The sequence below is a fragment of the Canis lupus genome, chromosome 20, assembly GCF_011100685.1.
Source record: "Canis lupus familiaris isolate Mischka breed German Shepherd chromosome 20, alternate assembly UU_Cfam_GSD_1.0, whole genome shotgun sequence".
NCBI lineage: Eukaryota > Metazoa > Chordata > Mammalia > Carnivora > Canidae > Canis > Canis lupus.
Window position 1 is genome coordinate 48,775,392 of NC_049241.1, and position 21,191 is coordinate 48,796,582.

The window sequence follows — 21,191 nt, forward strand, 5'->3', positions numbered from 1 at the left end:
CCCGCCCGATAGCTCCATCCATACCAGGCCTGGTCTCTCCCAGGGCTTCCTAAAATGTGATGCACTCACCTCCAGTACCACAAGATGATTTTTAAGGACAAATGTGTTTTTATTGTGCTTGTTCATGTACTTAACAAGTATTAGAAAACATATTAACATATCCAATCTGTGCTTTGGGGGACATAACTGCTTAGGGTGAGGCCAAGTTAAAAAGGTAAGTCCAATTCAGTGCAATTTAAAGAGAAATGAGCAGCAAAAGGTAGTTTAAGGATCTGGAAATTCGGCCCAAGGCTGAAGGCAAATGACTGACCTTTGCAAAACCCCAAACCCCAACCTCAGGCCCAGGCTGGGTCAAAGTACCACTGTAGGTGATCCGCCCAAGGCCTGTTTCTTTGCCAACAGCATCCAGACCCCTCTGAAGAGGGACACAGCAGGGCAGAGAGGTTTGTCCACTGGCAGGGACTTTGACATCCCTGTCCTCTCTCCCCTCCCCAGATCCTGGGCCTTGGGGGCCATTGCGCTGCTTTTCCTCCTGGGCCTCACCTGGGCTTTTGGCCTGCTCTTCATCAATAAGGAGTCCGTGGTCATGGCCTATCTCTTCACCACTTTCAACGCCTTCCAGGGGGTCTTCATCTTTGTCTTTCACTGCGCCTTACAAAAGAAGGTGAGGTCAGGAAAGGGGTCCAAGTGCCTGCCTTCTGCAGTGGAGTCTGTCTGCTGTGAGGGGAGCACGAGCTTGGAGTCAGGGAGGACTTAAGCAGGGGTAAAGAGGGTTCTGGAAAAGAGCAAGATATGACAACCTGGGGAAGCCAGAAAGCAGGGAGGATTTGGGGAGCTGGGAGAGCAGGGTTGTGGTAGCAGAGGACCAACCCCCCACCCACCCACCTATGATATGGGGGCACCAGTCAGGTGTGTGGGAAGGAGAGAACTGAGTATCACCCAGACAGAAGGCTTCCACTTCAATAGTTACGAGATAAACTGTAAGTTTTATGGTGATAAAGTTTCCTTTTTAGCCTCCTTACTGGAGCCCACAAGCTCACACAACCCTACCCAGGCCCCACTTCCCTTTCTCCCCTTCAGCCAAAGCAGAGGAGAGCTCTGCTTTCTCTCGAACAACTAGATAAGACCATCCTCAGGGCATATTCCTGCTCCTCTCTCTACAAGGTCTCCTATCCTATTTACTTCAGATCTTTGCCGAGATGTTTCCTCAATGAGGCTTCCCGGTCTATTTAAGATCACAACCCCACCCCCAGACACACACACATCCCCACCCACCAACACTGCCTAACCCCATTCCTGGCCACATTGGTCTGCACAGCACCTGACAGCATCAGACCTACACAATGGGATCTTGTTTGTATCTACACATCTCTGTCTACCAAAATTAGTTCTCAGAGGTAGGGCTGTGTGAATGACTTGTTCTGTATCGTCCCTGGGGCCTTAACTATGCCTGGCACATAGCAGATGCTCATTAAAGACCTGTTGAGTGAATGAACAAGAAAGTGACATGGATGTAGAGAAAGGGGGATGGGCCTGAGCAAGCAGAGTGCCTGCCTGACCGGCTGGCTGTTGTGAAACAGGAAACGATGTTTCTGAGGCTTGCAGGGGCACCCACTGCCAGCTGCCTGTCCTCCTCCTCCCCCAGGTGCACAAGGAGTACAGCAAGTGCCTGCGTCACTCCTACTGCTGCATCCGCTCCCCACCCGGGGGCGCTCACGGCTCACTCAAGACCTCAGCCATGCGGAGCAACACCCGCTACTACACGGGGACCCAGGTACCTAGGCAGGGGCCAGGGCACGGAGCAGGGCTCCCTGGGGCTGAGTACTGGATCCCAGGGCCTAGGAGACAGGGCAGCGCTCAGCCAGGCCCAGCCCAGGTCTCAGAAAGATCCTGGAGGGTGGGCAGCCCAGGGGTGGGGGTCTCACATCCAGGCTGTGTCTCCAGAGCCGAATCCGGAGGATGTGGAACGACACCGTGAGGAAACAGACGGAGTCCTCCTTCATGGCAGGTGACATCAACAGCACCCCCACTCTGAACCGAGGTGAGATCACGTCCCTTTGCTCTTGGCTCTATCCCTCAGGATTCCTGGGCCAGTGTCTCTGGGCCACTTTGTGACCCCTGATGTTCTGGACAGGTACCATGGGGAACCACCTGCTGACCAACCCCGTGCTGCAGCCCCGTGGGGGCACCAGCCCCTACAACACCCTCATCGCCGAGTCAGTGGGCTTCAATCCCTCTTCGCCCCCTGTCTTCAACTCCCCAGGTAAGCGCACTCTGGTACAGGAAGATGACAACAGCCCGGGTCAGGGAGTGTGGTGGGGTCTGCATCCTGACAGTCTCTGCTTGGGGCATCCTATTACTTCCTGAATTGGAAACTGGGCTTGACTTTCCAAGCACACTCTCACTTTCTCTCTCTTCCCTCCTGGCCTGCACCAACAGGGAGCTACCGGGAACCCAGTAAGTGTGACTTGCGGGTAATATTTCCGAGGCAGAATTCAGGTGCCCCCTCCTCCCAACCCCCCGCCCCCCATACAGCTAGAGGGGGTTATGTTTGGCCCTCAGGTAGGCAATGAAGGTGAGGGTCAGAGCACAGGAAATGGAACCTGGTCACTAGGCCTCCTCACTGCTGAGATTCTGAGCCTCCCAGCTGAGAGGAGACCTAGGGGGAACTGGTGTGTGTCCCCACTTCCCACCCCCATTCCACCAACTTGATATTGGGCTGGTGTCCCCAATGCCAGTGAGGAAGAATGGGAATAGGAGATCCCAGCCCTGGGGGAAGCAGGCACCCCCTCTCCCATGTGCCCGTGCCCATGCCCTTGTGGCTTCCCAGCCTCCTCCTGAGCCAGCCCTCTTTTGTCGGCAGAGCACCCTCTAGGAGGCCGGGAAGCCTGCGGCATGGACACATTGCCCCTCAACGGCAACTTCAACAACAGTTACTCCTTGCGAAGTGGAGATTTCCCTCCAGGGGACGGAGCCTCTGAGCCACCCCGAGGCCGGAACCTGGCCGATGCTGCTGCTTTCGAGAAGATGATCATCTCAGAGCTGGTACACAACAACCTGCGGGGCAGCAGCAGTGGGGCCAAGGGCCCCCCACCACCCGAACCCCCTGTGCCACCTGTGCCAGGGGGCGGTGGGGAGGAAGAAGCAGGCGGGCCCGGGGGTGCTGACCGGGCAGAGATCGAACTTCTCTACAAGGCCCTGGAGGAGCCGCTGCTGCTGCCCCGGGCCCAGTCGGTGCTGTACCAGAGTGATCTGGATGAGTCGGAGAGCTGCACTGCGGAGGATGGGGCCACTAGCCGGCCCCTCTCCTCCCCTCCAGGCCGGGACTCCCTCTATGCCAGCGGGGCCAACCTGCGGGACTCGCCCTCCTACCCGGACAGCAGCCCCGAGGGGCCCAGTGAGGCCCTGCCCCCACCCCCACCTGCACCCCCAGGCCCCCCTGAAATCTACTACACCTCGCGCCCACCAGCCCTAGTGGCCCGGAACCCCCTGCAGGGCTACTATCAGGTGCGGCGGCCCAGCCACGAGGGCTACCTGGCGGCCCCGGGCCTTGAGGGGCCAGGGCCCGATGGGGATGGGCAGATGCAGCTGGTCACCAGTCTCTGAGGGACCTCATGGACCAGGGGCTGGTGGCCCAGGCCGGGGAGGGAACCCTGGGTGGGGCTCTGGTGGGAGAGGGAGACTCATGGAAGCAGTGGCTGGTGGGCCACTCTCTCCAGGTGCCCGTCAGCCGTGGGCCCTCTAGGCCCCTCAGGAGCTCTGCCGTGGGGGCCTGTGGTGCAGGGTTCACAGACAGGGTTTCCTACCAGCCACATGCACCAGCTCGATTTGGGGGGAAGTGCAGTAAGGAGAAGCCAAGAGGTCCCCCAAGGGAGTAAGGAAGGAGAAATTGGATGGGTGCAGCCCACTCTTTACTTACCCCCCTCTCCCCCACTTTCCTGACCCCTGGAGGGAAATGAGGGCTTTGGTTTCCCTGGGCCAAGGGCCCTACTGAGTGGAACCTGTCAGCTGCTCCTCTCTCTGCAGCTGGAAGTGCTGCCAGCTACAACAGGAAGGAGCAGTGGGAGCAGACAGACAGGTCCTCCTGGAAGACAGTTCCCTGCTCCTGGAGACTGGGGCCTCTGGCCCAAGAGAAAGCCCCAGGGCAAGAGGAATGGGCGGTTGTGGCTGCTGGTTTAAAGGTGGAACTTTCTTTGAAGCTCCTTCCCTCTGCTCTTCGTCCTTGCCTCCCTAGCAAGCCTGCCCATCAGCCTCCTCAAGTGCACCCAGTGACCCCCTCCCTTGGGGTGACTCCTGATGAAGCACAACTCCCCACAGGGCCCCCAGCCCACAGGGGTGGCCATATCTGGGCAGTTCCCAGTCCTGTGGGCTCGGCTATCTGGGGAGCAGATTTTGGGTCTGGATATCCCTGGGGAGTGGGTCCTGGGCTTGGATCTTTCCCTAGGGGGCCATCTTACCCCTTCCTCTCTTCTCCTCCTCCTCCCCCATTGCTGTAAATATTTCAACGAAATGGAAAAGAAAAAAAAAGACAAAAAAAAAAAAAAAAGAAAGAAAGAAAATCTCATCACTTGAAGCCACCGGGAGCCTGTGGCCAGCCAGCTCGGGGCTTTCTCCGGAGCAGAGTGGCGCCGCTGGGCCCTGGCAGCCAGGACTTCTCTGTGTTTGTGTGCATCCCCAGCCGGGGTGGGCGGGCCGCCAGAGCAGCTTTTTACAATCCAGAGACAGAAAACAAAATCTAGAAGCAACAGCGAAACAAAGAACCTGTTTCCTTCCCGGCACCGTTTCTGTCGCCTCTTTCCCTGCTCCGCCTGTTCCCTGGCATCAGTCAGCCCTCCTGGGGCGCGTACCTCACTGCCTGCCCCAGGACTGGGGCCTGTCTCCCCCCTCCCCTCCCCACTGGCCCAGGGGAGGCACCCTCACACCCAAAGATGCTTTTGCCAAGATGGCTGCGCTGTTCCTTTGAGTTCCTGCTTCTTGTATATTGCTTCTGGGACTCTGGGCTGAGGAAGAAGGGACTCCCCACCTAGAGCAGGTGATGGGGAAAGGGAAGTGAAGGCAGCATGTGGTGGTTGTGACGGGGAGGCGGGAGGTGGTGAAGTTGTCTCTCTTTGGGCAGGGGGCCCCCAAAGGTGAGTGATCACCTTCCCTACCCTACACCCTCCTGTGGGGGAGGCAAAGCCAGGTACCAGGGCCTGCAGTCAGGATACCCTTGTACCGGGGGCTCTACCCCAAACCTTAGACTCCGGAAGCTCTGGGCTGGGGATGTCTCCTGAGTACCTCTTCCAGCACCCACCTCTCCAGCCTCTCACCCTGGCTTCCCACCCCACCCTCCAGCTCTTTGAGAGTAGGGTAGTCCCATTGCCACAGTAGCCCAGCCCTGCCATTGCCATTCTCCCAGGGGGGCTGTCCACCTCTACTCTGACCCCTTCTTGTCTCTTTTGCCCCTCCCTCTTTTCTCACAAGTGCCATGAGTTTTCAAACATCTTCGGGTCTCAGCCTGCTGCTGCCATAAACTTCTTTGGGTTAAGGGGGGCGGGCTCTAGGGAGGAACTGGGGGGAAGGGACAGGTAGGTGGCTGGAGGAACCCTTTTTGCTGCTAGAAAGCCCCTCCCTTCTAGGGAGCTGGGGCTGGCTTGTCCCCATCAGTTAGGGGAGAAGGGGTCAGACCAAAGATGGTGGTTTGTCCCATGTAGGGAGACAGGTGTGGGGAGAAGGCAGGGTGGGGTCCCATCTCTGGCTTTTTCAAGTAGGAAGGCTTAACCTCTTTCAGCTGAAGACCATGGGTTAGTCTGGATGGGGAAGAGAAACAAGGACAGGGAGTCTTGCTCAGAATTCTGTGGCCTTCCTTGGCGTCACTAGACCAGGAACTCCACTGTAGGAAGAGGCAGCCAGGGGTCTGTGAAGAGCTGGCGAGAGGAGGGACGATGGAGTTGGCCCGGCATAGTCCAGGTAGAGCCAGAGGCTGCCTCTGACACCAGCAAAAGGGCAAGGAGAGCAGGCTTGGTGGGAGAGTTCTCTGGGGGGACTGGAGGCATCCGAGGAATCTGCTTCCTTGTCCCTGACCAGCCCTCCTATCTCTCCAGACACTGACAATCAAAGGGAGAGAGGGTGGGGCAGGTCCCTAGGTTCCCATTCTGGCCAAAATCACCAACGTGGATTCCCAGGCCTCAAAGCTGCATGGCAGGGCCCCCTGGTGGGGTTGGACACCACTGCAGCCTAGTGCAAAGCCACCCCAAGAGCCCAGGTGTCCCCTCACCCCGACCAGACCTGGTGCCTTGACACCCCACCCCAGCTGGGACGGTATAGAGAAGGAAGGGTCTTGGTTTCCTCTCCTACTCCCTTCCTTGGGCTCCTGAATTCATTTGCTTTTAAATCTAATATTTTTCTCAGTCTTTTTTTTGGGGGGGGGGGTGTTTTTGTTTGGTTTCCCTTGCCTTCCCTTTCTGTCTCCACCTCTTTCCCTGTGTTTTTCTCACTGTGTTCCTCTTCTTTCACCCGCGATTTCTCTGTGTCCATTTGGGCCTCCTCCCCTCTCTCCCATGCCCCCCAGTCCCTCCTTGGTCTCCTTTTCGATATGCCAAACCAATTTTGGGTCGAGTGCATTTAACGAGAACAAAACAAAAGGCTCATAACAAGAACGTTTCAGAAAAAAACAAAGTTTTAAAAAAATTGTTGAGTCAAAAAAAAATCAAACAATAAAGAAATTAAGATTTCTTGGAATAACAAGAGTGGTGTGACTCACTGGGGGGTAAGAAATGGGTGAGTGGACCTGCTCGAAGTATCCCCATGAAGCTGACATAGCAAGGAACCTGCACTGCAGCATTTTGAACCATGGCAGAGGCCTGATGAATCACAGAATCGTTAATGTTTGCAGAGAGCTTTATAAGTTTCTAGGCCTGGCTGAGCACTTCAGGTGCAGTTTCTCTTTGAATTCTCATAAATGTTCTAGGATGGAGGTTATGAGATATCCATTTTCTAGATGAGGAAACTGGCTTACCGTGCCTACATGCATGCCCAAGTCTCCCTGGGCCAGGCCACTGTCATGTCGAGTCTCAGAGAAGCCCTTCAAGCTGTATTTAGAGCAGAGCACAGCACAGTAACTGTATGCTGTGCCTGTCTCATTCCAACTCCCTGACTCCCACACGCGGCTAGAATGGTGCATTTTCAAACATGACAAGGTGGAACTGCATCATGTGTATTTCACATTCTCAAATATAGCTGCCAGTGCTGAGAGAGAGGAATGACTACTCAAACAGTGTAAGCATCTCTCTCCATGCTTCTCTGCCTTCAACATCTGCATCCTGAATGCCATATTCTCCTAATTATCTTTCCACTTCTCCAGCCACTCCTTCCCAGTCTCTGCAGCTGGCTTCCTTCTCATCTCTCCACTTCTCAACACTGGTGAGCCCAGCTACCTAGACTCACTCCCTGGGAGATCTCAGCCTTGCAGCATGGTTTTATTTCTTTTATTTATTTTTTGCAGCATGGTTTTAAATAACTATAAACTGATGACTCCCAAATAGCTCCAGCCTGAACGTTCTACCCTCAAGTTCCAAATTCATACATATCAACTACCCACTCCACATCTCCCCCTGGGTGTCTGGTAGGACTTCAAACTTAACCTGTCCAAACCTGTCCCCCCAGCTCCTCCCATAAGCTCCCTAACCTCAATTAATGGCAAGTCTATCTGATGATTCCAGAATAAAACCCTGAGGTTCCCTTGTACTTATATCATTGTTCAACCCCCATCTAATCCGACAGTGAATGCAACAGTAGTTCTAACTCAAAAAATATCCATAGTAAACTAGTTCTTACCACCTTGGTTCAAGCCACTGTTGTCTCACCAAGACTGCTGCAACAGTCCCCAACTAGTTCCCTTTGTCTTTCAGGCTTTTCTCAAAACAGATTCGGAATGATCTTGATAAATATCTTGTCCTTCCTCTACTCAAAACTCTCCAATATACTCCCCTCTTGCCCAAAGGCCAAGGTCAGCCCAACAGCCTACAATGACCTATAACACTCTACATCAATCTCATCCCCATGGCTCTCCTCCTTCCCTCTACTCTAGCCACAGTGGGTTCCTCACTATACACAAACGTGCAACAGCACCTGCCTCAGAGCCTTTGCACTGACCATTCCATAGCGTTCATTTATTCTTCTGCAGGGCTTATGAAAATCAGAGCTTCCCAGGCCCCTCCATTTAAATTGCAATTGGCCCCTCCAGAATTCTCTACCCCACACATCTTGCTTTGTCTCCCATAGCACTCCTATCTAGCAAACTAAGGAATTTTTGGCTTTTTTATTATCTGCCTTCCCGACTAGACTGTAATATAGAATGTTTTTTTTCACTACTGTTCCCCAGTGTCCAGCACAGCATCAGACACATAGTAAGTGATCAATAAGTATTTGTTAAAGGATGAAAATATGAAATGAGCAGAAGACCCAGAATGAGTCTGAAACAGGAGTTACAAATGATGGGAACTATGAATCTGCCACTTCCTCCACTGCTCTCAGTTCCAATGTGCCCCTCACAGTGCAGTGCTAAGGTTTAATTTAGCATAGTCCTGAAACCTAAGTTCAATATTTTAGCTGGTACCCAACCCAAGAAAAGGCAACCTGTTCCTATGCTGGAAGAGAAGCTGATTCTCTGGACTTACTGAGAGATACTCTGTGGGCAAGTTTTGGGGACTTCAAAGGATAATAAATTTAACTATATATGATTTTTAACTTCATGCTCTAATTTTTTTTAAAGATTTTATTTATTTTTTTATGAGAGACACACAGAGAGACAGAGGCAGAGACATGGGCAGAGGGGAGAAGCAGGCTCCAAGCAGGGAGCCCAATGTGGGACTCGATCCTGGGTCTCCAGGATCACACCCTAGGCGGAAGGCAGGTGCTAAACTGTGAGTCACCCAGGTGTCTTTCATGCTCTGATTTTGAAATCAAATCTCTGTATGAGATTCTACAACATGACCTCTATATCCTTTACTCTCGCCAGCACTGCACACGTCCTTCTCTGCTAGCACAATCTAAATCTGTTGTGTCGGATGCCTAGGACCCTTGGGTGGTTGCTAGTGGCACACGTACATACCTGGGGCAATCACTTGCATGTGCCCAGGAACAGTAACATGAGATTAATCACTTAAAGTTCTTTCCTACATTTCATCTCATTTAATTATCACAAGGTATGTATTATTATCCCTATTTATCAAATGAGGAAACTGAAGTTAGAGCAACTGACTTCCTCAACAAAATTACTAAGCAGTTCAAAGGATCTGCATCTTGTAGATGCTTTCCATGCCCCAATTTAATCCTTTCAATGATGCGACGAGGCAGTGTTAGCCCCATTTTATGGCTGTAAAAGCTGAAACTCAGAAAGGTTAGAGAATGTCCACACATTCACTCAGCTAATGAGAGTGCTGAGCCAGGCCTCCATCCTGGTCTTCTGATCCCAGGGGTTGCTTCTAGGGATGTCTGTATTCAGCTGCAATTGCCCATTCCCCATCACTGTTCACCCATCCCACGCGGCACACAATAAAGGAGGCTGACAATCTGGCTCCCCACACCAAAGGAGATGCCCACTAACCATGCCACACCCCAACAGTCCCCATGCAGCTAGTAGTAGGACTGTTCAGAGTGGGAAGGCCTTAATGCATAACAGAAGATTCGCTTTATTTTTTTTAAAAAAGCTTTTATTTATTTATTCATTCATTCATTCATTCATTCATGAGACACAGAGAGGCAGAGACATAGGCAGAGGGAGAAGCAGGCAATCTGTGGGGAGCCTGATGCAGGACTTGATCCCAGGACCCCAGATCATGACCTGAGCCAAAGGCAGATGCTCAACCACTAAGCCACCCAGTTGCCCCAGAAGATTTTCTTTAGACTCTCAAAAGACTAAAGGCACTGGGGACCTCTGTCCTTTAGAAAACCTCCTCCCTGCCACAACCTCCTGGGAAGGTCTGGGGGAGCCAGGCTGAGGTTAGTCCTCCATCCCCACAATATCCACCAGCTTATTTTGCTCTTCTCTTACCCCTTCAAACCAGTCATGGAAACCAGCAGTGATGATAGGCCCCTGCTGGGTTCTTCCTCCCCCATTTATATCATGTTCACTTCATTAGGATTCTCCTACCAAAACCCTTGCAACTGCTACTCTTTTCTATCTGTCCTGCCCCTTGTCTCCCACAGCCCTCCACCTCCATCTAAGTGATCCCACCCTCTCACACCTGAAGCCCTCATTGTATTCCAACCAGTCCTCTCCTGGGAATCATTCCTAAGGAATCACACATGCACATGATGACTTATAAGCAAGAAGGTTCACTGTGATCAGGCTTCTGCAAGTGAAACACAATGAATAAAATTTCAGCATAGAAAATCATTACACAAATCATGCACACATCAACAGAATGCATGTAGCCATTAAAAACAATGACGCAGCGCAGTCTGGGTGGCTCAGTGGTTTAGCGCCGCCTTCAGTCCAGGGGTGATCCTGGAGACCCGGGATCAAGTCCCACATCGGGCTCCCTGCACGGAGCCTGCTTCTCCCTCTGCCTGTGTCTCTGCCTCTCTCTGTCTCTGTGTCTCTCATGAATAAATAAATAAAACCTTTTTTTTGGGGGATCCCTGGGTGGCGCAGCGGTTTGGCGCCTGCCTTTGGCCCAGGGCGCGATCCAGGAGACCCTGGATCGAATCCCACGTCGGGCTCCCGGTGCATGGAGCCTGTTTCTCCCTCTGCCTGTGTCTCTGCCTCTCTCTCTCTCTGTGTGACTATCATAAATAAATAAATAAATAAATAAATTGAAAAAAAAAAAAACACCTTTTTTTTTTTTAAAGATTTTATTTATTCATGAGATACAGAGAGAGAGAGATAGAGAGAGGCAGAGACACAGGCAGGCTCCATGCAGGGAACCTGATGCAGGACTTGATCCTAGGTCTCCAGGATCATGCTCTGGCCTGAAGGCGGCGCTAAACCACTGAGCCACCCAGGCTGCCCAATAAATAAAATCTTAAAAATATATAAAAAATAAAAACAATGATGCAGAAGAACATTAAATGACATGGAAACATATTCATAAAAAGACTGTGCAAAATGTTAGACCATAAAGACAAGGTAAAGTATGACCCCACCTTTTTAAAATGACATATATGCAAAAAAGTGTATATACTGTCATAGAACACTGTTTGCATATGTGTGCATGTTGCCTATGTATGTGTGCATATTGTGGAAGTAATAAAGTGAAACCTCACTTAAAATGGAGTCAAGAGGCCAGAAGGGGGAGCTCGCATACCCCAACACTAGTAGTCCTTTGCAGACCCAAGAGGAAGAGAGACACCTTGCAAGTGAATGCTACTTTACTCCCCCAGCAGGAGGAAGATTTTTCTCCCCCATTCCCCAACAACTCTCGCCACTGCACAGCAGCCCACGAGAGACAGACAACTCAGCCAATAAAAAGCCACCGTACCTGAAGTTCCCAGTTCACTCCAACGGACTTTGGTTTAACAGCCTTTCCAATTTCCTTTTCTCTATAAAAGAGTATACCTCTCCTTTGTTCTCTAGAATTGCCTCTGGTTACGGTTTTGTCACAGCTTGCAAGTTCCAAAATGCAATTCTCTTAAACCCACTTTTGCTGCTAAAACTGGTAGTTTTATTTTTAAGGTGAACATTACATATGTGCATATATACACACACACACATAGAATATGCAGAATATAAAGCTACACATCAGAATATTAACAGTGGATAACTTTTACTCTCTTGCAATTCTCTATTTTAAAAAGATTTCTTTAAGCCTATCACTTTATTTTTACTTATTTATTTTTAAAGAGAGAATGGGAGGGGGGCAGAGGGAGAATCTTAGACTGTGCTGAGCACGGAGTCTAACACAGGTCTCAATTTCCCAACCTGAGATCATGACCTGAAATCAAGAGTCAGAAGCTTAACTGACTGAGCCACCCAGGCGTCCCCCATATAGTATTGTTGTAATAGATAGAAGTATTTGTGTGTCCTACTTTCTGTGGAATAACAAAAACCAAGAATAACTGATACCTCTGAAAAAAAGCACCAGGTGTTAGAACTAGCCTTACAAAGATTGGTTCTAATGTGGTAATATTTAAGAAAATGTGGTGTTATTAGGCAGCCCTGGTGGCTCAGTGGTTTAGCGCGGCCGTCAGCCCAGGGCATGATCCTGGAGACCAGGGAACGAGTCCCACATCGGGCTCCCTGCATGGAGCCTGCTTCTCCCTCTGCCTGTGTCTCTGCAAATAAATAAATAAAATCCTTTAAAAAAAAAAAAGAAAAAGAAAATGTGGTGTTGGTATAGGAAGAGACAAGCCCACAGAAGAGACCTGTGACTGGATGGAAACTTGCTCTAGACAGAGGTTACAAATCACTAGGCTAAGGATGGATTCATCCAAAGGCTCTCAAGAGTTTTGGTCTTGGTATTCCTTTACCCTCTTAAATTTAATGGGCAGTGTTTGGGGTGACTAGGTAGTGCACAGAGGATTTGGGGGGACAGGAAAAACACTCTTAAGACTATAATGAGGGCAGCCCAGGTGGCTCAGCGGTTTAGCGCCACGTTCAGCCCAGGGCCTGATCCTGGAGTCCCGGGATCGAGTCCCACGTTGGGCTCCCTGCATGGAGCCTGCTTCTCCCTCTGCCTGTGTCTCTGCCCCTCTCTCTCTCTCTGTCTCATGAATAAATAAAATCTTAAAAAAAAAAAGAAAGACTATAATGATGGTCGTCTGTCATCCATTTATCCAAATCCATAGAGTGTACAATACTAAGAGTGAACCCTAATGTAAACTACAGGGACTTTGGGTGATAATGATGTAGGTTCATCAACTATAACAAATAGACCACTCCAGTGGGGGATGTCAACTGGTAGGGGAGACTACACATGAGGGAAGGCAGGGCAGGGGGCATATGGAAAAGCTCTGTACCTTACTCTCAGTTTTCCTGTGAACTTGAAATTGCTCTTTAAAAAAAAACAACAACAACAAAAAACAAACAAGCAAAAAGGGGCACCTGGATGGCTCAGTGGTTGAGCACAGGCTGTGATCCTGGCATTCTGGGATCAAGTCCCACATCAGGCTTCCCACAGGGTGCCTGCCTCTCCCTCTGACTATGTCTCTGCCTCTGTCTCTCATGAATAAATAAATAAAATCTTAAAAAAAAAAAAAAAGAAAAAAATTAACTCTTAAAAAAATTAATGAGGACTCTAAAGAGCTGTTCAAAGGGACAGGGATTTTATCTATGTATATTTACTAAATTAGAAATTAAAACTGGTGGAACGCCTGGGTGGCTCAGTGGTTAAGTGTCTGCCTTGGGCTCAGGGCATGATCCTGGAGTCCCGAGATCAAGTCCTGAATAGGGCTCCCTGCACGGAGACTGCTTCTCCCTCTGTCTGTGTCTCTACCTCTCTCTCTGCCTCTCTGTGCCTCTCATGAATAAATAAATGAAATCTGGGCAACCCCGGTGGCCCAGCGGTTTAGCGCCACCTTCCAACCACAGCGTGACCCTGGAGACCCGGATCGAATCCCACATCGGGTTCCCTGCATAGAGCCTGCTTCTCCCTCTGTGTCTCTGCCTCTCTCTCTCTCTGTACCTCTCATGAATAAATAAATAAAATCCTTAAAAAAAATAAAAATAAATTAAATCTTTGGCAGCCCAGGTGGCTAAATGGTTTAGCGCGGCCTTTGGCCCAGGGCGTGATCCTGGAGACCCAGGATTGAGTCCTATGTAGGGCTCCCTGCATGGAGCCTGCTTTTCCCTCTGCCTGTCTCTCTCTCTCTCTCTCTCTCTCCATGTGTATCTTATGAATAAATAACATATTTTAAAAATAAATAAATAAAATCTTTAAAAAAAGAAATTAAAACTGGCAATTTTAAATATTTAAATTAGCTAATACATCAGATGTTAACATAAATAACCTATCTTGTGAGAATAACTATACATTTTTAAAAACAAAGTAGTGAGGTACACCTGGGTGGCTCAGTTGGTTAAAGCATCTGACTCTTGATTTCAGCTCAGGTTGTGGTCTCAGGGTCATGGGACTGAGTCTTGCGCGGGGTCAGCCGTGCTCGGTGCAGAATCTGCTCGGGATTCTCTCCCTTTCCCTACGTCCCTCCCCAAAGCCTGCTCACACGCAAACATGCTCTCTTAAAATTTTTTTATGAAAAAATTAAAAAAAAAAAAAACAAAAAACAAAGTAGGGGGGCAGCCCTGGTGGTCCAGAGGTTTAGCACTGCCTTCAGCCCGGTGTGTGATCCTGGAGACCCAGGATCAAGTCCCACATCGGACTCCCTGCATGGAGCCTGCTTTTCTCTCTGCCTGTCTGTGTCATGAATAAATAAAGTCTTTAAAAAAAAAAAAAAAAGAAAAAAGAAACCAAAGTAGTGAAAAGAATGGCTTGTACATTTTGTAAAGCTCCTATTATCTGGCTTAATCAAAGAGACCTGGATTCTCACACAGGCTTCTGCAATCAATCTGTTGCAATATGCTGTCTTGATTGAAGTACATGAAGAAAATCCAGCCTCAACAGATACATAACTGGAGGAGGGAGAAGTGCTATAGCCTTTCAGCTATCTGGAGATATTCTACTTTGTTACTTATAGCAAAACTCAAAAAGTAGTAGTATGTTCAAGTTAGTTATAATATGGAATATGAAACTGTATCAGTGAACTTCTCACACTGGTTTATACTGAACCCCACAGTCTATTGGAAAATACTGACCTACTGAATTACTACATTTCACTATACAATATTTTTTAAATCTTCTTTGTTAATATCACCACTGATCTCATCAGAAAAATCTTTCACTATTGAGTTGTCAGGCTAATGGTGAAGAAAAGTTTTCCCAAAGACTATTTGGCTTTAAAGCTCGAATTTTATCAATTGGCAAGAAACCATCAGTTGTCCTCGAAGTGATCAGCTCACTTCTTTCATTTCTGAGAAAACATCTGCCAAATACCCTGATTAACTGCAGTCTATCATTCTTTCAAGTAAAACGGTGTTCCATGAAAAAAAGTTACTAATTTCACTTCAACTTAAACAACTGTACAAGTGCATTACCTCAACTACCATCACTCTTCAGCAAGCAGAAGTGCTGTATGCAAACTTCCCATTTCACCACAATGAATATTAGACTTCCTCACAGGGCTGTTTTAACACAGGTTATTACTTTTCACTGCTTCTTCAAGGACACTCAAGTGAAATTATTTGAACACTGAATGTGTAGCAACAGTGAGGAATACAATGACAACTACTACTACTGTTTGGGGACACTGCATTGCTTCCTGCTAAGGCACCAGCAGTTTTACCCAACCACTGCTTTTGTACCAGTAGGACACAGGACAACACAGCGCACATGAGAAATTCAAGTAACACTTTAGAATTATTATGAAAATAGTTTATCTCCTGAATCCGCAGGGGATCACATTTTGAAAACCACTGAACTACTCAATAAAAAAACCAGGGATTAAAAAAAAAAAAAAAAAAAAAAAAACCAGGGACAACTGGTTTCTGTCTGGAAAAAAACTAAATCACAGTCCTACTTCACATCAGAAACAAAAATAAATTCCAGGTAGATTTTTTTAAAAAGCTAACTATTGGGACGCCTGGGTGGCTCAGTGGTTGAGTGTCTGCCTTCAGCTCAGGGCATGACCCCGGGATCTGGGATCAAGTCCCATATCGGGCTCCTTGCACACAGCCTGCTTCTCCCTCTGCCTGTGTCTCTGCCTCTCTCTCTCATGAATAAATAAAATATTTTAAAAATAAATAAATAAATAAAAGCTAAATATGAAACGTAAAACTTCCAGAAGAAAACACAGTAGGAAATCGTATTGACCTCAGGGTTAAGGTTTCTTTTTTGTTGTTTTAAGATCTTATTTATTTATTCATGAGAGACACACAGAGAGAGGCAGACACACAAGGAGAGGGAGAAGCAGGGCTCCCTGCAGATAGCCCGATGCAGAGCTTGATCCCAGGACTTGGGGAATCACACCCTGAGTCAAAGGCAGACACTCAACCACTGAGCCACCCAGACAGGCATCCCAGGGTTAAGATTTCTTTAGCAAAGCACAAAAACTACAAACTATAAGTAGACTGCTCACTCTGATGACAATAACGTAATAATAAATTCTGATCAAAAGATATCGTGCAAATGAAAAGGCAAAGTGTAAAAAGAACTGCACAAGTTAAGATGAAGACAATGCAGCAGGAAAATGGGCGAAGATATGAAGAGGTAATTCACAGAAGACAAATGGTCAATAAACAGATATAAATAGTTCAACCTCACCAGTAATCAGGAAAATACTAACTGAAACCTACTCATGTACACCCTTCAGAAAAACAAAAATGTAAAAATCTGACAGGACCAAGTGTTGATAAGGACACAGCAATAGCAACACTGCTGGTGGGAGTAAGAACTTCAACAATCACTTTCAAGAGCAGACACAGTGTCTAGTAAGATGGATATCCCCATAACCAAGCAACTCAATTCCTAGATATGTACCCTAGGGAAATTCCTGCATGTGTGCACAAAGAGACATATATAACAGTGACCACTGAAGCACTGTTTGTTGAGAGTAGAAAACTAGACACAACCTAAATATCAAGCAAGAGGTAAATAAATAAGTAAAACACTGTCCGACAAAACTTTCTGCGACCATGAAGCGTTCTCTGCCCATGCTGTCTAATATGGTAGCCACCAGTCACAGGTGCCTAATACACAAAATGTGGCAGAGTGACTAAAGAATTGAAATTTTTACTTAATTTTGATTAACTGAAATCTAAACAGCCACATGTGGCTAACGGCTACCACATCAGACAGCATGGCTATAGCAGTGAAATTAAGTGAATTCGAGTTACATATGTGTAAATGTAGATACACTGCAAAAGCATTACATTGGACAAGAAAAACAAGTTTCAGAAGGTAATGGCTGGGACTAGAGTGAAGCAAGCAGTGTAGAGTTTAAACTTTAGGAGGCACTCACCCTCAGGGTTGTACACCAGGTACAGGATGGACACTTGTGTGACCCCGAGAGTGAACGCCTCCATAAATTTTGGGCCCCAAGTGCCTTGCTCGTCTCACCTTGTAAGTAGATATTCGGTATGCTGTGTCAGGTGTCCCCAAGATCATCCTGGGTTCAATGATTCACAAGGACTCACAGGATTTAGCAAATAGCTGACACACAGCTATATGGTTTCTTACAGTGAAAGGGTACAGAGCAAAGTCAGCCAAGGAAAAAGGTACAGGGTGCAAAGTCTATAGGAAATCAGGCACAAGATTCCAAGAATCCTCTCCTAGTGAAGTCATGTGGGATGCACTTAGTTCCTACGGGAAAGTTGTGATAACACGTGTGAACTGTTGCCCACTAGTGGAAGCTCATTAGAGACTCAATGCCCAGAGTATTTTGGGGGGGCTGGTCCAGTACCAAAATTCCAGACTCCAAAAGGAAAGGAGGTATTCAACCACACTGTACAGTTTAGGCACCATGAGGTGCTCTTATCATTTACAAGATGACAGAAACTTGGGATCCCTGGGTGGCTCAGCGGTTTAGTGCCTGCCTTCAGCCCAAGGCATGATCCTGGAGTCTCGGGATCAGAGTCCCACATCAGGCTCACTGCATGGAGCCTGCTTCTCCCTCTGCCTGTGTCTCTGCCTCTCTCTCTCTCTCTCTCTGTCTCCCATGAATAAATAAATAAAATCTTAAAAAAAAAAAAAAAAAAAAAAGATGACAGGAACCCTCCTGAAATCCAAGTTCCTCGAGACCAGTGAAAGGCCAACCTCACAAACAGGCCTTTCTAAGACAGCAGTCCCATGCCTAAAATGTTAACTCTTTTTTGCACAAATTTATATAAGATTGTAGAACACGATATATAACCAAAAAAAAAAAAAAAAAAAGAACACGATATATAATTCTACATGTTGTTTAAGGACACATGTATATAAAGACATACAAATATACACAGAAAAACAAACACCAAATCTAGAGTTGTAATTACATTTGAGGAAAAGGAGAAAAGACCGAGGCAGGGTTACACAAGACCTTTCAACTGCATCTCTAAATGTTTGACTCCTTAAGCTGGTTAATGGGCAAAAATGTATTTTGTTGTGCAAAAGTTTGTTTCCACATTCAAGGTACTATATTAAGCCCTTTATACAAATTAATTTGTTTAAATACACTTAGAGGTCAATGTGAGGCAGCAGAGATCTGTGCCCTCAACCAGTTGTCAGTCTACTGAGGGATGATGAGAGAGAAGCATAGTCTAAAACCAATTTAAGTACTGGATCTGAATGCTACTAAGATAATAAAGCAGGGTGATGTCATTAAGGAAGGGCTGCTTTAACTAGAGTGATCTGGGAAGGCTTGAGGGGGACTTTTGAGTAGAACCGTAAGTAGGGACAATGAGACAGCCATGCAATTGTCTAAAGACAGCACATTCCAGGCAGAGGGAACAGCAAATGCAAAACCCTGGGCAGGAATCAGCTTGGTGTGTTAAAGACAGTAAATAAGGCCAGGAAGGCTGGAGAGTGGTGACAAGGGGAAGACTGGTAGATGAGGCCTGAGAGGTCAGCTGAGGTCACCATGCAGGGCCTCCTAAGCCACAGTAAAGATCTTAGGTTTCATTCTAAGTATGATAAGCCTTTGAAGGTTTTAAGCAGGGTAATGACATGATCTGGTTTACAATAGAAGATTATTCAGCCAGCTGTATGGAGAACTCATTACAGGCAGAGAGCCATTTTCTTCATCAGCACCCAAAGTGCTTGTGGCTGATGAGCTTCTCAGGGGGTACAAAAAGGTTGGGGAGGGGTGCATGGGGGGGGATTCCACAACGCAGAAAGAAAACCACAAAGTTGGAACGAATAAGTATTTAATTAAATACTTAGAAAATTACATCATGGCAACTTCATTAAATTTAGTATTCACATAAACAGTTGAATTACATTTGGAAATAACTTGAAAATTAGATTTTTTCAGTCACAAAAACTCACAAGTATGCCCAACGGCTGCCAAGAAATCATAGCTAATCATAAACGGGGATCTTCCTAAAGCCAAATCACCTCAAAGGAAAAACTGTCAATATTTTTAACCACAAAACATTTTTTTAAACTTAATGTGAAATGTAGATATCCTCCCTCCACCCAAAAAAGTGCCTAGCATCATGAGGCTTTATGACTATACCACCACCACAGAGGTGGCCAGGTAAGAAATGCAAGTGGCTTGAATTGGTGCTGTTCAGGCCTACACTCTAAGACAGAACTGGGGCCAGGGGACCCTTGCAAAGGCTTCTCTGAGAAAAGCACATGTGAACAGGTAGATCTGAATGACAAGAAGGCACCAGCCATGCCAAGAGCAGGGAGAAGAGGTTCTGGTAGGGGTTCCGCACTGGAAATGCCAGGTCAGATTTGTAAGGAACCAAAAGACAGTTTGGCTGAACTGAAGTGGGAGGCAGGGGGAGGAGTGGGCAGTAAGAAACATACCACGTAGAGTCTGCAAGACAATACTGACAGTATTCCCATCCAAAGAATAGAAAACTCATAAACTCACATTTAAGAGTGATCCAATTTGTTTCAGTCCTACACTCTCCAGGAATACGGCAGCCACTTGCCACAGGGGCTTATGAACACCTGCATGCAGATGGTGCCACTGCAGCACAGAACTTGCCCCCTCACTGAATTTTTTTTTTTTTAAGACTTATTTGAGAGACACAGAGAGTAAGAAAGAGAAAGAGCGAGCACGAATGGGATGAGAGTAGAGGGAGAAGCAAACTCCCGCTGAGCAGGGAACCTGATGCAGGACTCGATCCTGGAACTCCAGGATCATGACCTGAGTTGAAGGCAGATGCTTAACCGACTGAGCCACCCAGGCACACCCCCCCCCCCCCCCCCGCCCACTGAATTCTAACTGATTAACGTTTACACTGAAAACCCTGACATGTAGTCCAGCTCCTGGAAAACTTGTAAGCATGTTGGAAACAGACAGCGTGGGCCTGTGGATCTACATTTTCAACTGCCAATTTTATGAAAACTAAAGCCAGACTGATTATTTCAGACGAAAATGCAGCTGCACAGAGCACCTGGGTGGCTCAGTGGCTGATCATCTGCCTTTGGCTCAGGTCATGATCCCAGGTCCAGGCATAGCATCCCCCTATTGGGCTCCCCACAGGGAGCCTGCTTCTCCCTCTGCCTGTGTCTCTGCCTCTCACGAATAAATAAATACAAATCTTAAAAAAAAAAAAAAAAAAAAAGTTTTTTAAACAAGAAAGAAAATGTGGCTGCAACGGAAAACCCACGGGATTTCGAAGACTTGGTACTTAGTAAAAGAATGGAAGAAAGCTCATTTGTATTTTTTATACCTGTATGTGGGCATAAGATCTTGACTATCCTGGGTTAAAGATAAAACATTAATTTCACCGTTGTGGTGTTTTTTTTTTGTTTGTTTGTTTTTTGTTTTTACTTTTTCTTAAACGTGCTCGCTAGAAAAATGTGAAGCGAGAAGTGTGGCTCGGGTCAACTTTCCACGGGTCGCGGGTGGAGGCAGAGGCTCCGGGGTCTCCCAGGCCGGGCGCGACGGCAGTCAGACCCTGACGAGGGGTGCAGACAAGTTTCTGGTTGTATTATGCAGTCACGAGCCAAGTCAGGGAGTTTTCAACGGCCCCGTTCACCGGGGCGGGGCGCCTGTGGCCCCGGGAGTTGAGTGGCAGAGGCCGGACTCCCAAGTCCTCCTCCTTACTGCGCCGTCCACCTGAAACCTCCCAGTGGCCCTCGAGGAGGCGAGAGCGGGATTCGAACCGGGCCCGACTCCCGGGGCCACGGTCCCAGAGTGCCGCGTGACCGCCGCTCCGTCTCCCCTCAGGGGTGCGACCAACGTTCACAACGGATTCCCCCGCCGCTGGGCCTGAGGGGCCGGGAGTCCCTCAGGGAAGGTCCCGGCAACGCTCACCTGCGAACGGACGCCAGGGCGACAAACGCTCCTCCTTCCCTCTCTCTCTCTCTCTCCACACGCGGCTCAAGCACGCCGGCAGCCGACTTCCGCTTCTGGGCGGCGAATCCCCAGCTAAGTATTCCTCTCTTCCCGCCCCACGACCAACCCAGCCAATCACGTCGCAGAGAATCTGCATCCGCCCTGCCAGACGCCGGCCTGCCAATCACCACGAGAGCCAGCGCCGCCCTTCCCGCCCTCTTAAG

The 21,191-nt window shown here is 48.1% G+C and overlaps 1 protein-coding gene and 1 long non-coding RNA gene across 7 annotated transcripts in view; one reads left to right on the forward strand and one right to left on the reverse strand.

Annotated features, from left to right (window-relative positions):
- Nucleotides 1–6,720, forward strand: part of ADGRL1 (adhesion G protein-coupled receptor L1) — a 65,501-nt gene extending 58,781 nt beyond the window's left edge. For 5 of the 6 annotated variants that reach the window (XM_038567055.1, XM_038567054.1, XM_038567057.1 and 2 more), the window contains 6 exons: nucleotides 496–664; nucleotides 1,646–1,774; nucleotides 1,945–2,041; nucleotides 2,135–2,263; nucleotides 2,440–2,457; nucleotides 2,864–6,720. In XM_038567055.1, the coding sequence (XP_038422983.1) occupies nucleotides 496–664; nucleotides 1,646–1,774; nucleotides 1,945–2,041; nucleotides 2,135–2,263; nucleotides 2,440–2,457; nucleotides 2,864–3,606 (1,285 nt within the window). In that variant the 3' untranslated portion in view covers nucleotides 3,607–6,720. The remainder of the gene's footprint in view (nucleotides 1–495; nucleotides 665–1,645; nucleotides 1,775–1,944; nucleotides 2,042–2,134; nucleotides 2,264–2,439; nucleotides 2,458–2,863) is intronic. The other variant, XM_038567059.1, reaches the window with a different exon arrangement.
- Nucleotides 89–21,157, reverse strand: LOC119864728. The gene is made up of 2 exons (XR_005375059.1): nucleotides 20,947–21,157; nucleotides 89–651 (listed from the first exon to the last, which is right to left on the reverse strand). It is a non-coding gene; the product is annotated as an uncharacterized LOC119864728 (long non-coding RNA).
- Between the last annotated feature and the right edge of the window lie 34 nt (nucleotides 21,158–21,191).